Source organism: Microtus ochrogaster, chromosome 8 (genome assembly GCF_000317375.1).
Source record: "Microtus ochrogaster isolate Prairie Vole_2 chromosome 8, MicOch1.0, whole genome shotgun sequence".
Taxonomy (NCBI): Eukaryota; Metazoa; Chordata; class Mammalia; order Rodentia; family Cricetidae; genus Microtus; species Microtus ochrogaster.
In genome coordinates, this window is record NC_022015.1 from 66,760,902 (window position 1) to 66,779,005 (window position 18,104).

General features: G+C 45.0%; 1 protein-coding gene across 1 annotated transcript in view; it reads left to right on the forward strand.

The window, feature by feature from the left end:
* Window positions 1–18,104, forward strand: part of Plce1 (phospholipase C epsilon 1) — a 284,672-nt gene that overhangs the window by 145,909 nt on the left and 120,659 nt on the right. Inside the window, exon 5 of the mRNA XM_026781331.1 lies at window positions 5,411–5,727. Within this exon, the coding sequence (XP_026637132.1) occupies window positions 5,411–5,727 (317 nt within the window). The remainder of the gene's footprint in view (window positions 1–5,410; window positions 5,728–18,104) is intronic.

Consider the following 18,104-nt stretch of genomic DNA (forward strand, 5'->3'; position numbering starts at 1 on the left):
TCTGTCATACATACAGATAATATAGAGATCATTTGGGCTGTTAACCATCTTCGTCCTGGTTGTGGGATATTGGGGGGAGCCCCTGGCTATACTGATAATTTAAGGGTCATTTAGACAACTAGCCACCTCTGGTCCTTGTGAGAGCTTGAATATGGCCTAGCCCTACAGATAACAGTGATTACCAGGCTATCCAACACCTTTAATACCCAGCTTACATCCTTTCCTGGTTTCCCTGTTGATCTATGTGTGCAAGGACCTTCTTGCTCCCAACAAATGACCAAGCCAAGAGTACCCTGAGTGGCTGTTCTGATCACATGGAAGGTGCATAGAAGGTGCTACCGTTTTGGCTAGTGCACACTCTGTAACACTACACCTTCCCCACTCACATTCTGAAGCTGCCTTTTGATTTTCACCATGATGCTTTTATCACCTTCTACGTGCTTCATTGTGCTTGTCCACGTCTTTTCTCAAGATGTTCTATATGAGCAGTGATCTTTTCTTGTTCACTAAATCTCAACATCAGAGTACCTCAACATAAGACTAGAACACAGTAGGCACTCAGTAAATGAACAGACAAATTTTGACATAGTTTTTCTTACATCTATTCAGATATACAACCCGTTCAACATGAGGGCTGGTCTCTGAGCACTGAACAAACACGATAGCTGCATCTTGGCAGAGTGCTCTACCAGAAGTCAGAATCTTCAGGTTCTCACTCTCTTTTTTTTTTTGCAGACTGCTGAAGGTTATTGTAGACTGCCCCCTGGGAATGGTAGTAATCAAAGTCAGGGGCTGGTGATCACCAGAGAGGCAGGAAAGAGAGGAGGGCTTCCTGAGCATTCAGGAACATCTCACAAGACAGGCTTGGCCTGGGCTTGGCCTCCCCAAGGCAAGGTGCTGTTGAGACAGATGACGACACCCAGACGTCTAAATGCACACATATTTGTTTCTCCGTGATCACACATATATTCTAAGGCTCCCTTGTTTTCTGCAGTGATGCCCCTTCTCTCTTAAAACAGGCTTCAGTCGTGGAGGGAAAACTACTGTTTCCAGAGCAGGCACAGCCGCTCTCACCCTTCCATCTCTACACAGATTCCCAGAAGCGCAGCACAAGTTCTTAGGACCATAAACTTCACAAAATCCGAAGGTCCCCGCAGACCTATTGCAGACAGCTGAGCGTGATGAGAGACAGTGTGAAGAAACGCCAATCCCTCTGTAAATGATACAAAGATAGACAGCAAGAGTGAGGAGGGCTGCCGTGTGACAGTACACCCTCTTCCTGGTGGGAATTCTTAAAGGCTTTGAAAAAAGTGAAGACAGGGGCCTCATGGGCTTGGCAGATGGCTCAGTTCTTGAGAGCAGCACCTGCTGTTCTTGCAGAGGACCTGAGTTCAGTTCCCAGTACCCATGTGGCAGTTCACAATCTAACGTAACTCCAGTACCAGGGGATCTAATGCCATGTTCTAACCTCCTCAAGCACCAAACATACACACGGTACACATACATCCATGCAGTCCAAACACTCATACACACAAAATTGGGATGGATCCATCTAAGAAAACATTTTAATAACAAAAAGAGCCTCTCTTTGCCCTTGTTTTAACCCAGTATTTCCTGTACATTACTAATCTAGAAATCATGCTTTGTATAAACCCAGTATAGGTCGTTTAGGCAGATCTGATGTTAAACATAGGGCATTCCTACGAACTCACAAGGGCCTGCTTGAGTTTCTGCATGCTACAGTGTGGTGATTTCAGGCCGACTGAAGAGGAGAACTGTCTACCCTCTGAGTCACACCCTCATCTTTAAAGTGAAAAGAGGCCAATTGATTTGATCACTCTAGGTAACAAGGATAACAAATTGGTTTACACTGACCAAGATCTCTTGAAACGCATTTTGAAACCTTGACAACATGCTGACTGATGAGGACATGGGGTCCGGAGCCAAACAGACCCTGTGCAGATGGCAGCTCCGACTTTTATAAGCTATAACTCGTGTGAGTCAAATTTGGGTGCTAATACCGAATCTCCTGGGAGATGGTGACGTGGCTCAACAGGAAAAGGGGCTGGCCACCAAGTCTGAAGACTTGAGTTCAATCCCTGGGGTTCACATGGTGGGAGGAGAGACATGAGTCCTACAAGTTACCTTCTGACCTCCACATGTATGGTATGACACCCTCACAGCCACATACATACACAATCAATCAATGAATCAATCAATCAATAAATAAGTAAATGTCAAATTTAAATACTGAATCTCCTAAATTAATCCAGAGAAAGCACTTAGTTAGAAAGCTTTTGAGCAGAGAATGACAATTTGAAGTCACTTTGCCCCAGTGCCCGTGTCTGGGCTGTGACAGTCTCTATATTCAGCTGTAGAGCGAGCATTACTAAGATGTGCAGCTGAGAACAATGACTGAAGAAGTGAGCTGGATAATTTGGGGCTTGGTTTTGTTTCTTGAGCAAGAGACCCGTAGTTCAGGGATCATCCTGCTTCCGTCCCCCAAATCTAGGCTTTTTCAAGCTGAGGCAGATAATTTTATTTACCAGAAACTTTCTTTAAAAAAGTTTTTGTAAGAGAATATCTCTGGATCCCAGTGGGCGCACAGGTAAGTGGGAAAGATTAGGCGCTGTGAGCTTCAGGTCACCAGAGCATCACCAGGTTGTACAGAGGGGGCTGGACTGAGGTACTGATGAGGCTGGGCAGTGTGGCTTGTGGAGCAGAAGGCAAATGGCGGGAGGGCCCAGCAAGGATGAGGGAAGAGGGAATATAATGTGTGTTCAGAGTGTGGAAGATGGTGGATTGTTGGGATCTGTGAACCCCCCAGATCCTGAAGTTCTGGTAAACAACTTGTGATGCTTGCAGCTGCTCTGAGCACGAGACCCTCAGAGTTCCTGATGGCAGGGGAGTGGTTTGTGGCGCATTTGGCTGGGCCATGGCTATCAGTTAAGGCTCCCTAAATAAGCAGCTCTGGACACAACAAAGGGGGCATTTTGGCGTCAAGGATGACCCGTGTCTCTGTCTGTGAGTCTTTGTGTGTTTCAACCTCCAGCCCCTTGCCTGGTTCACGAACTGTATGGTAGCGCATGTGCTATATTGGGCAGAAACTTATGTCCCAAGGATACTTGTCTGATGTTAGCCTGTTGTGAAAATACAAAATCCCCCAGTGATCCTGCTTTCAGAAAACCCATGATGAAGCATATACATGTTTCCTTTCCAAAATTAAATCGTTTCAAGATTTGCCGCCTTAATTTGTGTTTTCTTTGGGTGTGATGTCATGAGACCATTAGACTTACCATGTCTGTTCTCACCATATTCCTTTTTTTTTTTACTATTTTATTCTAATCTCCATTAATGACACTTATCACTAGATTCATCATTGTAACAATGATCCATACCTCAAGATATATTGTTGTTTCAAATATATCATCTTACTGTTATTTATATGTTTTTGTTTCATCATCTCTTCTATTATATAAGTTATTACTTTATAAGATTTATTGTTATTTCATTTCCTCTATAGAGTACTTTATTTTGAAATCATGTTTTCCAGTTGGGTGCTTCTTGGAAAAGTCCCTGTATATGACTAATTCCACTGTACATAAATATCTGTACCCAAAAAACTGTTCCTGTCTCCTGGCTTTATTGTGACTCAATTTTCAGGAAATCTGCTCATTTTCTAAACTATTCAAAGAATTGAACTGTGGGCCCACAGTGGCTATTCACTGAGCCATTCATTTACTGAGCCATTCTGGAATCCACGTTAGACTTTGTAAAATATGGGCTTAGATGCGCCAAGTGGCGGTCCCCATTTTTGCCACTGTAGGTTTTCGATAGTTTGTTTGAGAAGCCAAATGCTGTCCGCCATGTGCAGTGATTCAGAGGTAGAGCCATTTGTAGTGATACACACAAGGATCTCCACAAGAGAGATTAGAAGAGATTCGAAGAACGCCGAAGTCTGAATGTCACAGGATTCTTTCTGTGACTTATAACTGCCCCGAGTCCCAGCTTGACTATAGGTGGGAGTCCAGTAGACTGGCGTCATCAAGAAAAGAGGTAGGATTTATTTTAACTAGAACCACTTAGATGTGTTGTAACTGGAAGCAGGATGGTTCTGGATCCCTCCAGCACATGATCCCTCCTGTAGCAGCATGAGACTATAAAGAAGAAGGATAGGAGTGTCTGCCAGAAGGGAAGATATACACAGGATGGAGATCATGGACAGTTTGGATGCTATAGCTGTGTTTCTAGAAGAGGCTCCAAGGATACTAGTCATTCAGAATGATGCAATAGATAGTGAATAAAATGTGGGCCATACTGGGCGAAGATAATGCAAATGGGCCCTTCAGAGCCTGTAGCAATGTACCAGTGTGTCTGAAGTATCTCCGAGAAGACAGCATGGGACATGAATGTTTTAACTTTTCCCAAACTTATGTAACACAAAACTGGATGTTCTCCAAAGGCTAGGGATATAGCTCAGTTGGTAAGGTGCTTGCTGAGCTTACACAAAGTCTGGGTTTGAACTCCAGTACTACACACGCCTGTAATTACAGCACTTAAGAGGCACAGGCAGGAAGATGAGAAGTTCGGGATCATCCTCCGTAAAATGGAGAATGGCTCAGTAAATGAATGGCTCAGTGAATGAATTAATTTGGGCAGGTAGCTAAAAATTAGAGTAGGAGGGCATCAAAGTAAAGAGAAAACGTGTGTGTTAGTGCTAATTAAGTGAATTTTTTTGGACCTAAACACCCCTGCCTTTGGTACTTTTGGTACTTTGGTGCACCCATCACCCCGTCCTGCATTCTTCTGTACTTTCTTGTTTCCAGTTGTAATATGAAATTAGATTATTTATCTGAATGTGTCTCCTTATAAGCCATTTCTTTCTTACCTTTATAGGTGGTTCTGTTCTTGCAAACTCCCAAATGAATATCAGTGATACAGTTTTTGAAGGGGTGGGATGGTAGAATATACTAATGTGCTTGGGAACTGCGTGTATAGAGGGTCTAAGGACCTAGTCTACATCTTTATAACAAATATCCACATGCACATGCAGCCTTCTTCTGTCTTCAAATTCACCTGTGTCCACATTCAACCTTATTTATCTTAGCTCTGATGATTAACCAAGGAAGATAAAGAAGCAGATGATGGTATATAACATTTCTTAGTGAGCTTATTGGATAATTATGTGTTAAGTTAATGCCGCTACTAAAGGAAGATAAGCCCCTGCCTCCACATCCTGAGGATTCAGGAAGCAAATGTGAGAAAAGTCTCTATGGCCAGCATGACAGTATAGAGTTAGTTACTCACTAACCACAGGATTTGACTGAGAAATCTACAAGGTTTTAACTGGCTTTTTGATAGGGATCCCAGCCTTGGTATAACCATAAGTTGTGTTATTTTTTCCCCCCAGAACGCCAACCGGGCATCTCTATGGCCAATTCCAATACTGTTCCTTCAAGTTCAGCTGGCATCAGCAAGGAGCTCCTTGATCTCCAGCCCCTCATTCAGTTTCCGGAGGAAGTGGCGAGCATCCTGACAGAACAGGAGCAGAACATTTACCGAAGGGTCCTGCCCATAGACTACCTTTGTTTCTTAACCCGGGACTTGAGCTCCCATGAATGCCGGAGCTCCCTGCCCCGTCTCAAAGCGTCCATCTCAGCATCCATCCTCACCTCTCAGAATGGCGAGCACAACGCCCTTGAAGACCTCGTGATGAGATTTAATGAGGTAAGGAACCACTGAGACGTCTCCATATTTGAGCCACCATCTGTGATTCTTAAGCATATTTCTCGTCTGGGGTCTGTCTTTGATAACTCTTCTATCTGTCTGTCTTGCTGTTTCTATGATGGCCAGTTTTCTTTCCAGGCCCTGAAATAGCCACCACAGTCTTCTTCCTTTTCCCTGCAGCCTAGCTGCCTGCAAATCTGATGGAGTCTGCAAACATTTCAGCCCCTAGACTCCCCGCCACCCACTCCCAGCAGTGTTTCTAAGATCTGTGTCTCAACTGTGAGCTTTGACAGCGTGAACCCTGGCCACATCTATCACTTCTCCTCAGAAACATAGAAGACTAGTGCCTGGGGTTCCTCATGTAAGGAAACACGGAAGTCGTTACTGAGGGGAGTGAATCGCTCCACGCCACTCTCTGCAGCCTTTCAAAGTCCTCACCACCAGGAAGTCACCTTAAAGCCTCAGAGAACATGCCAGATGCCAGCTCTAAAGAGTGCAAGAGGGACTGGAGTTTGGGAACACTGAAGGTGGAGCTTCTGTGTGGCATTCAGAGATGGAGCAGGCATGGAGAGGCCATGGTTGGCATCACTATGGCCTAAGTCAAAGAGGAAGTGACAGGAAGGGGACGCAGGTCTTTGTCTTAAAGGAGCCTTCTCTCTCCACGATGTGCCCCACACCCATAGAGTTCCTTTTGTTGTTCTTATTGTTCTATTTATACTTTTATTTCTTTTTGCCCCAATTGTTAAGTTACAAATTTTTAATATGGCTATTGTAGGTTCTTGGTTAGTTGAATTCCACAGATAGCACAGTTTCTGATTTGGGTCAGTAGTGAGCACCATCTAATGCTAAGAAGACTCTCATTGTGGGTCATGTGTATCTCTGGTTGACAGAGGGCCAGTCAGCCTTTGCTGCGTATGCCCTTCCTACCTCCAGGCCTCAGTCTGCAGCCTCCATATATGGCCAGAAAAGACCCTGTCGATGGTGGTAAACACTATTGACCAGGATGAAGCCCAGTAAATTAAAGAAGTCTTAGAGGCTGAGCCCAACAGGCTCCATGTCCAGGCATGTCCCCAAAGCCCATTCCTCAGAGAGAAGCCTGTGTCCACGATGGCAGATTCATGATGACCATTTTACATGTGTCACTTAGGATCTCTTCACAGTGACCGTGGGGAACAGCTTTCCCGTCCTACAACAGGGAAACCGGGGTGTAAGGACAGTCACCAGCTCAGACTACACAAGGGATGGGTGGCTGGCGTGAAACACAAAGCCATATATGCCGGGCTTTCGCCACTACAGTGTCCTACCTGTCTCCTGCACCGAGGGTGATATTTGCTGTAGCTGTGGCTGTCCATGCGCTCCAAACTAAAATGGAATCACTGGGAGTTCACAGGAGACCTTGGAAACCACACCAAGCCAGAGTTGTTGTTTTGTTTTTTTTTTAAATAAATCTCCTGGTGTTCTTGATTTTTCTTACTGATAAAAATGGACGGGAAAATGAAAGTTCCCGTAAACGAAGTGATTTTACTGTTTCGTGACTTATTTTAAATTCCCAGCTCTATTTACTCTCGTGTCTTTAAGACCCTATTCTTGTCTTTTTTTAAAAAAAAAAAAATTAGACCTTAACTTACAAGTGAATTGCCAGAAGTTTTAAAATCTAATTTTAAATCACAGCTGAACTTTTTCCATCCGTACCACAGCCTTGGGAGGGAGCAGAGCTAGGCATGGGGCACCCACATCTGGGGTGAGGTACGCTTCGGAGCATCTCTGAAAATAGTTTAGCAGCAACTCCAGAACGTAAACAAGATTTCTGGGAAAACACTCGAACTGCTTATGAGAATAGAGTGTTTTCAAGTCTCCTTGAGCATCTATTTTCATAGAAATCAGAGGCGAACTAATGAGTGCGTCAGTCTGGGCCACGATCAAAGGCAGATTCCAAGGGGTCGCCACCAGCCAGCCTGGGCAGGGCTGATTCTGTTCACCCTGTGCTAAAATGTGGAAAGGCTGTGTAATATTCGAAGGGAACGATACAAAAGCACCTTTCGAATACTTACAATGGACTGCCTCCAACTTAGAGTGGCTCTCCACAGTGGAATGAAAGGGCATGGTGTTGGGGAAACAGGTGGAGCCTGGAGGTCACCGGCCAGTGCAGCCCAGCTGAACTGATGAGTTCCAGAGTCAATGAGATACCCAAAATACTCAAAAAATAAGGCGGAGAGAAATTGAACTGGACACCGACCTCTGGCCTCTACATGTATGTGTGCGCGAGCGAGCACACACTGACACACAGCTGCATTCACAAGTACATATACATATGGCTATCTAGGTACATGCACCGCAACACAAACAGCGATGGTATTGAGGCAATTAAAGTCCACATGAAAACACAAGAGCCACCAACTCTGTGTGCAGAACCACTGATGCATTGCAAGCTTATTAAGCACAAAGAAATGGGATGAGAAGTGGGGGTATTGGCAGGATCCCTAAGCAACTTTCCACAAGATCCTTGCCAGCCACGTGGAAGAATAGAAGAGCGCAGAAACCCAGCCACAGATACTATCTGAAGCTTCCTTGACCGGTAAAGATACATATCCAATTGTGCCCTTACTCATCCTTCTTTAAAGAGGTGTGATGTCACCTCTGTGTGTTCTTGCCACAGAGGCAGACCTGGTTCTAGTAGTGGGAAAATGTCAGGCATACCCAGGCTGAGGGACAGGCAACGTTCTAGAATGTGTCAAGGTCATGAAAGGTGAAAATTCCCAGTCGCTCTCAGCATTGGAGAGGAGACCTGACTAGCATATGTAGTGTCAAATTCTAATGAGCTTGAGACTTGAAAAAACAAAGGGAAAGTGATGTGAAAATAGGAAGATGCCATTTTTATATTTTTTGATATTCAACCGTAAGTCAACAATAATTCAGCTGTGCATTGCGGCGTTGGTGTTTGTTTATGTCCTGGTTTTCTCACTGATGCTGTGGTTGTGAACAACATTAGCATCCAGGGAAAGTGGGTGTAGCATATGTGGGAACGCTATACTGTTTCTACAGCTTTTTGGTAAATTTAAAACAATTTCAAAGTAAATTTAAAATATCACAATGAGCTCAGAAAGGCGGAGTCACTTGTCCAAGGTCGCACAGTAGCTAAGTAGATATCAGACCCCGGGTTTCTCTTCAGTCTGTCCTTTCTTACTGCCTTTCTGCTTTTTAAATTATGAAACCAACTTCATACTAAAGCTGGAAGTTCTGATTCAGAATTTAATTAGCCTTAATCTCTTTCCATGTTTTTCTCTAAGTCTCTTGAGCATTTATTTTTCTTTCTTTGTTTCTATTTCTATTTTTTTATCTGTTTTCTATTTTCTAGGCTTCTGCCACCAGACCCCAATTCATTCATTCATTTATGCAAGATATCGGGCTTTTGCCTTCTCTCCTTTCCCGAAATGATAGGCCAAACATACATTTTAAAATAAAAAAAGCTAGCAATATTTCACCATGGAACTTAACAACATTAACTCATACTTTGGTCTTGTCAAAAGCGTAGGGAATTTATTCCTTAGCACATCACAGGATCCTAAAGAGAAGAAAGAGAACGCCAGCCATCGCAGAGCATGAGTCCCCGGGGAGAGGCAGTTGCGTTTATTGGTGCAGTCAGTCATCCTGGCCCATTTATTCAGCACATCTCAGGAGCAGGCCAGTTGGTGGATGTGCTCTAAGGAAAGTAAATAAGAGTCCGCAGCTGCCAGAAGCTACCAGGGTCAGACACAAATAACTACCAAAAAAGGCAGCAAGTGCACATGGTGTGAGTGCTGCAGACGGTGTGGGTGGAGGGGCTGCCGTGGGAGATTGCAGCCCCCTCTGCTGAGCTCCAGAGTCTGGGGCTGGGCCTTGAACGACAGACGATACCAGGGAGGAAGAAATTGTGGGACAGGCGGGGGCATCGTGCCAGGAAGGCAATCCTCTGAATGCTTTCCGTCCTAAGCAAGACTTCCTGGCATAGTGAGGTAGCTCACACTTGAGCGCCAGGAGAACCTGTGAGCTAGACATGTCTCGCATCCCAACAACTGTGCACACAGACTTGTCCGTAATGAGGGGAAAGGGAAGAAAATTCCTGATGCAATGTTGCATAATGTTTGCTCTAAGGAAAGTATGGCTGAAATGCAGCTCAGAGAAGAACCATGAAACAGCTGGACAGGTTTTACTGACTAACATGTAGGAAGGCCAGGAGATAAATCACCGACAGCATTTTTTCCCATGCCCTTTTTCTGTTCTGTAAGAGTAAGGTGCCCCTTAGGCAGATACTTTACCCTGTCTTTCTTGAGAATACCCAGAATCCCATCTGAGGAGACGGTCCGTAAGCAGATAGGCATCAGATCTATCCTGCATTCAGCCCTGTGTATTTGGTCTGATAGACAGATCTTTCTGAACCTTTTTCGGCTGGACCTGTCCCTCAGGCCATATCTGTCCCATGAGCTCAAATGCCCCCTCTCCCTTTGGATGAGCTGCCCTGCTTCCTGCCCACACACGAAGCCTCTTTCTCGGAGAGTCTCAAATCACATTCGTCTCCCTCTCTTCTTCCTTCACCCAGTTTCTGCTGCTAGCCAGCATTCTCTTTGATCTTGCTTTGTTTTCATTCCCCTTACAATAAACTCCCAAGCCATTTTCCTTTTCTAGAGGAGACAGGGGGATTTCTTTACCACAGAGATCAGAAGCAGCTGAGAAGAGGCAGGTGGAATTTGAAGTTCCTTGCTTACTTTTTCCTTGCCCTTTTTCTCATCATCTCCACGGTGTGACAACGGGGTAAGGGGCAAGTTTTCCAGGTTCATAGTTCCAAGTCTTTACTCCCAAAATCTTATGCTCTGTATATGGCCTCTGCCCTTGGGTGCTGTTCCCCTGTGGGGACTGGTTTGCAGGATCTGTTCCGAAAGTGACTTTTGGACTCCACAGCTCACACCATGACCATGCTCTCTTCCGTGTCACAGATAGTTGCTACCTCTGGCTGGAGGGTCTCATTCAGCTTCAGGAGCCTGTAACAGCAGGTTTTACTTATTGAGTAGTCCTTGGCAAGACCACTTTTCTGAGCACCTCTTCTATACTGGCTAGGGTGGAGGCAGATCCCAAGCCCTGCGTACCACAGGGACCCCAGGGACCTCTAGACCCTTCCTGTTATCACCCACGTGTGGCTAACTGTGTCATTCACCAACCTGCTTCTCTCAGACACACAAACTTGGTGAGCCAGAGCCACTCTGGTCTTGCTTATCCCTCCCACCTGGCAGACACACAAACTTGGTGAGCCAGAGCGACTCTGGTCTTGCTTGTCCCTTCCACCTGGCAGATTTCATGAGATACATCAGTTCAGCAGCTCAGAGGTCCCATGTCTATAAAGAATAGACACAGTGGTATTCCTAGGGAAATGATAAACAAGAAAAGCAAGCCATGTTTCAGCTGGCAGCAGTGCCGCACGCCTGTAATCCCAGCTCTCGGAAGGCAAAGGCAGGTAGATCACTGTGAGTTTGAGGCCAGCCTGGTCTATAGAGATCTAGTTCAAGGATAGCCAGGGCTACCCAGAGAAACTTTGTCTTGAAAAACAAGTAATAATAATAATAATAATAATAATAATAATAATAATAATAATAAACAACCATATTTCTTGAGAAAAGCAGAGCTGAGTGTCTGTCCCACCCCTCCTAGCTCCTTCTATATTCCCAATTCCCTCTGTATTTCCCCAGTGACAGGACTAACTGTAGCAGATTCTGACACCTGGAAGTCTGCCTTGTTGGCACTGAGGACAGACAGTTTCTCCAGAAAGCAGAATACAGAGCATGGGGTGGTGGTGAGGTATGGTCCTTCACTTTAAATGTTTGGGGGAAAATAGTTCTAAGCGTACATAGCCAACTGCATTAAAAAATGTTTCCCATCAAATTATGTTTCTATTTTGTAAAAGCAGGCAGCTGAGCAGTCTGTTTGGGGCCTCTGTATAAACTCTCTTCTTCAAATGAATACATATGGAGACACAGAAGCTGGTAAAGACACATGAGGAAAACCCATTTTGTCCTTGACAAAAGCATGCCTCCCAGGGGTATGTGTCTCCCCAGAAGAAGACACAACACTCTGAGAGCAGTGTTGACTTGGTATGATAGGATGCTACTCAGGAGGTTGAAACAGGAGAAAACACGTGAGCCCAAGAGTTTGAGGACATTCCCAGCAACATACCAAGACACCATCTAAACACAAAAACTACAGTGACGGCACAGATGCTCAACCTGGTGTACAGCAGTCTAAGAGCCAGCTTATCTCTTGGCTGCTAATCTATACAGGAGCTAGCTGATAGCAAATCTCACTCACAGTAGCGTTTAGATGGCGCATTGTCAGTTGGAGGCAGCTTTGAAGACTAGCTGCTTGGGTTTAATTTCTCTTGCCCTGTTATCTAACCTGGAACCAACTACATAATCCCTCACCTTTTCAGTCTTAGAGATCAAATATAGGGTCTCATGCATGCAAAGCAAAAGTCCACCACTGAGCAACAGCCCCGTCCTGAATCCCTCCTCTTCAAAGGGGGTAATGTGTTAGTTAGCTTCAAGATGCTGTGGTCAAATGCCTGAGAAATGTAACTTAAGGGAATAGGTTTCATTACGGGCCATAGTTCCAAAGGGTTCAGCCCACCATCACCTGGCTCTGTTTCCGGGCCCAGAGTGAGGCAGTACATCATAACAGTAGGGACATGATCACCTCAGGATAGCCAGGAAGCAAAGAGGGAATGCCTAAACAGACCAGCTCTCTTCCTTTTCCTTTTCTTTCCCATCTAAACCACCGGCCTTCAGGGTGATGCCGCCCACATCCAGAGTAGGCCTTCCGCTGTTAGAAAACCCTTTCAGGAAACATCTTAACTGACACACCTAGAGGCAGAGGTATACCTTCCTAATCTAGGAACTTCTCAAGCCAACCATATTGACAATCAAGGTAATACATCCCAGGTGATAATAGTACTTGGCCCAGAGAGATGGTATGGGCAAAGCAATCATCAGAGAGCAAAGGCACAGTAGTTAGTCAATGTTAGAAGAAAACAAGAAAACCCCACTAAAATAACTGTATTTTTCCAGAATAACTGTTGATAACAAATTCCACTATTACTTTATTTTTATGTTCATCAGCCACTTAGCAAACAAGGAAATATAGGCTTGGACCCGCTAAGTTAAGGATCTGTACTCTGAGAGCTAGGACGGGAACACAGGCGTTCGGGCCTCCTGAGCCGTGTTCTTGGTAGTGTGCTTCTTAACTAAACGCTGGAAAAACCTTATGTCTGAAGTCGGTTGTCTTCCTCCAAAGGAAACCATTTTCTACCCAAGAGGATTCAGAGCATCTCTCTGACTTCAGCACACTGTTGACATAAACCCTAGCCTCCTTTTCTGATACTGAAACCATCCCTCACCTCCTTCACATGGGGAGACACACAGGAGGACCTACTGAAGGCCTGCTTCCCACAGTAAAAGTGCATTCAGCAACACGTCAGTGCTGAGACTGGTAGAAATAAGAATGGGATCTGTGGAAAAGATGATAGGCGAGAATTAGGACTCATGTAAGTATGTTATTACTATCATCATTATCGGAAATAGTAAAAGCGACTCAGAGAAGCTGCAGCAGCCCTTCAAGGCCTTGGCCCTTGCAGATCTGACTACCTAGATGGCCTTGGACATGGTGGGAAAGCTCACATGAGCTTCAGTCAGAGACTGGGCATTTGAGCCTGTCTGTAACAGTATGAGCTGACCCTATTAGGATATTTGATTCAGTTCTTTGAGAAACCACCGTCTCGGAGATCTTTACTGCTCATGTAAGAGCCAAGGAGGAATGTATTTATGCTCTGCCAGGGATCTGCATTTGCCCAAAGGATTTAAACAGCCATAAATCCAACTGCCATCTCAGTGCTTCTCTTGGGCATATTTTTCTACCAGCTTATGTCTCAACTGCTGTTTGGGTACAACGGTACATTAGAGTGCAATAGAGGCCAGCCTTCTCCCCTGGCAGAGTTTATGCTCTCAAACATGCCCCAGACAGAACTATTGCCTCCTCCTCCTCTCAGTTCACATTGCACCCAGGATCTTCTCTACTCCCCCATCACACGTCGTCTTTCTCCATACCCATCCTACTTAACAGTGTCGCTCCCTTCCCAGGTGTTCCTTCCAATAACCTAGGATTTATCCCTGGCTTACTGCTTTTCTGAGTCCCCAGTGCATAAACCATCAGCAAGTCCTACTCATTCTTCCTAAACGCAGCCTGCACTGGACAACTCTTTCCAATTCATCTGTCACCACCTTGGAGGTGGCCACCACTGCATCACTTCACCATAGCTGTCCTGCTAGCCTGCTGTCAGGCTCTGTTATCTGCTCTCAGCCCTGCAGCCAGCGTGATAAGTTTGTGAGTGTAAACACCATGTCCCTTCGCTAAAAGTCCCCCTAATGGCTCGAGAGCCTGCTTGAGCTTGCTTCCACCTGCCTTTCCATTCTAACTTCATATTGCCCCACCCACTGTCTCTCCGGCTCTGGTCTAGGCATGCAGAATTTCATTTTATTTCTTGACTATATTGCTGTAGCTTCCTCCACATAGCCTCTGTACTTGGTGTTCTGTCTGCTGGGAACCTGTTTCTCTGGGTTATGCCACACCTGTAGACTTGTCTTGATCAAATTTTAGTTCAAAGTTCAAGGAAACTACTGATTTGAGTTGGGTTTTTTTTTCTCTCCTTCCCCTAGCTCTTCCTGTAACTTGTTCATGACTGTATCTCTCTTTCCTTACATAGTGCCAGAATGTAGTACATGTTCAATAAATAAGTACTTGAGAATTAATTATTTATTGAAATGGATGCTGTTAGAAATACAAAGGAAAACAACACATGCCTTTTTTAAAGGGATTTACAATCTAGTTTAAGGCATATAAGCTCTAAAATATTGAAGACACACACTAACAGTATGGGAGAGGCAGTAAGGACCAAGCACTCTGGGTTATTGGGAAAAGGGGAACTTCTATGTGAAGTCTAAGCATAGAACTGGAATCCAAATTATTCTCACTGTGAGACTCCAGGCAAGTGTGATAGTTGATCCTCATTGTCGTGTTGATTGGCTTTGGGATCACCTAGAAGACACATCTCTGGGAATGCAAATGAGGACCCTTCTGGAGAGGTTTAACTAACTAGGAAGGGACGACCCACCCCATAGGCTAGAGTCTAAAGGGAGAAGGAAGAAGGTAAGCTGAGTATCAGCATCCATTTCTCTCTGCTTCCTGACTGTGGGTGCAGTGTGACAAGCTGCCTCATGTTCCCACCCAGTGTCTTCTACCTTGATGGACTTTGAACCGTGAGCCAGAGTAATTCCCTGTTGCCAGTTACTTGATTGCAGTAATGATGACAGTAACTGACACAGCAAGTGAACAACATGACTTCAATTTTTGTCTCCCACCTTTAAAATGTGATGATTTTATCAATTTCACACGGTTCTTAGGACACTTAATGTATTTAAAAGCACAGGATAGGTTCTCAGGAAATGAAGCTAGAGTGATCCGAGCCAAGTGGGAGACAAAGGCGATGTTTGTGGAGTTGAAGAGCAGGACACATGGAGCGTTTCCCTTGAGCGTGGCCACAGTGTGGTGCTCCAGCTTGAAAATGGGGCTTTACCCAGGAGCAATGTTAACTCACTCAGGCTCAAGGAGATTTGAGGGCCATGAAATGCCATCATTCACCAAATGCATTCTCGCACCAAAGTTTTCTGGAAACACTGAGCCTGCACTCATCTAACACATATTTCTCTGAGTTTTTGAGATTATAATTACACCATTTCCCCTTCCTTCCCCCCCCCCAAACCCTCCCGTATACTCTCAAATTCATGTTTTCAGGGATGACCATTTGATATCGGATAACCAACTGGTGTTCTCGTCCCTGGGGTGGACTTATTTCTCTGGCTCTCAACATTCCTTGGTTGCCTGTAGTTCTTTTTGTAGGACTGAGGCCTGAGGCCTCATAGACCTTCCCCTCCACTTCAACGTGTCTACTGGTGTTGTCCTTGTTCAACTCATGTATAAGCAGTCATATTGGTGAGACTTTATGGGTCTAGCCTCTGACATTACTAGGAGACACAATCTCACAGCAAACACGCTGATCTTGTGGCTCTTAAAATCTCTCTGCCCCATCTTCCACAATGTTCCCTGAGCCTTTGGTGCAGGAGTTGCTTTGTAAATGTAGCCATTAGTAATGGGAACCACAACTCTGTATTTTGATTGGCTGGTTATGGCTTTCTGTAATGGTCTCTGTTGTAAAAAAGGGTTTTGTTACTGTTCTTTTATTTTGTTTTGTTTTGTTTCTTGACTAGTGGTGAGGGTTGCACTTATCTGGGTATAAGAAAAATGCTTGGAGTATAGTTACGGATTATGCTGGTTTAGCAAAAAGGTGATTTGTAAGTTCTTCTCCAGGATTCGTGATTCCAATAGCCCTGGGTATTTGGGTAGATTTCCAGTTCTAGGCATGCTTTTCTTCTTGAGTGGGTCTTAAGTCCAACTAGAGAGCTGTTGGTTACCAATAAGGCATGTGTGCCACTCCTGTGTAGTCATTGCTGTGGCTCACAGATGTCATAGCAGAATAGGACCTGTAGGTCGCTTCCCTCCTTTGGAAGCTTCCATGGCGCCACCTGGTACTGTCAAAGCTAGTCCTCACGAAGGAGAGTTTCTGGTCGGGTCTAGCTCAGGGGCCTCTGGACCCTACTTCTGAACTACATGGTGTCTTTAGGATTAGGAGCTTACCTTCCACCTCTGTGGGGCAATGAAGGGAAACAGCAATAGCCTTTAATGCATTGGGGATCTCTTGGACAACCCTAACTCTTCAAGGGAGGACTTCTCATGCCTGATATTAAGGTTTTTTTTGTTAGATGGCGGTTGGCTTTTATGGGAAGCGTGGTCAGCCCAGACAAGAAAACATCCTTTAAACTGTATATGTATATACAGAATTATGAACGCTTCATGTTCCTTAGCACATTTAGCTTTCACATCGCACTGAAGAGACGGAATTGCTGTATGTTGGTTATTTTTCTATCAATGTGACAAAATGCCCAACAGGAGCAACTTAAGATCAGATTTATTTTGACTCAGTTTCAGTGACTTGACTATATCTTCGCAGGGAGTTGGAACAGAGAACACATATTATGGTGACCAAGAAATAGAGAAGGGATATACACAGTCCCCAAGCACATATCCTCAGTGACTTTTTCCTCCAGCTAACCCCTTCCTCCTAGGCACTCCTCAGTCCAACCAAGTTGACAACCAAGGTTAACCACTGCTTTATTTTGATAATAAGAATACCGAGGTTCAGAAAGAATACACAGTTTGCTCAATAATACATAGCCACAAAGTGGCTAGGCCAAAAGGAGACTCAGGCTTGTTGTGGGAGCTGTGGGCTGTGTTCCTGCCTCCCCAGCTCCTGGTCGCCTGGCTAGCTTATGCCCCGAAATAATTACACGGACAGTGTATTCTTTTAAACACTGCTTGGCCCATTATCTCTAGCCCTTACTGGCTATTCTGATATCCCAATCAACCCATCTCTAATAAACTGTGTAGCACCGGTCCTGCAGGGAAAGATTCAGCATGTTTGACCTGGCGGCTTGCTTCATGGCGTCTGCCCGGGAGAGGGGAGCATGGCCTCTGAGCTCACTTCCTCTTCCTCCCAGCATTCTGTTCTGTTTACTCCTCCCACCTATGTTTTAACCTATGAGGCCAAGCAGTTTCTTTATTACTTAACCAATGACCTTCCTCCATCACAGGCTTTTGTTGACATCAAAGCCTATATATACTCTGTGCATACATATGAGATTGCATCTTTCAAAATAAATGTGTATCATGGAATGCTGTTCGTTTTAATTTTTAAGAGTAACCCAGTGAGATCAGGATATTGTCTCCCAGCACAAGTCCTGTGGGATGTTTGCACGTACTCTGTGGAGAAGCAGTGCCCGTGGTCTAACGTATAAGCCACACTGTGAGCAAACAATGAGAAGGAAGTTGTTGGATTTATTTTTTCTAGTTATGTCAGGATATATGAGGACTCTCTCATTTGAGCCTTTCACAAAAATTCTGAGTGCCTAGAGGTTGGCAGTCACTCTAGAACCAACGTGGGAAGCCCTGTGGGTAGGAAGAAGGCGGGCCGAGGCCTCAGGGCCTTGCTTGCCAAAGAAGCCTGCGTAGGAGTCCCTTGAGAAGCATGGAATTAACAGAGAGGGAGGAGCCTTTCACTGCAGGTCAGAGCAGGACAGATGCCAAGCAGAGTGAGGTCTAGATCCCTCTAGTCCTGTTCATGGGTCTAGATCCCTCTAGTCCTGTTCATGGGTCTAGATCCCTCTAGTCCTGTTCATGGGTCTAGATCC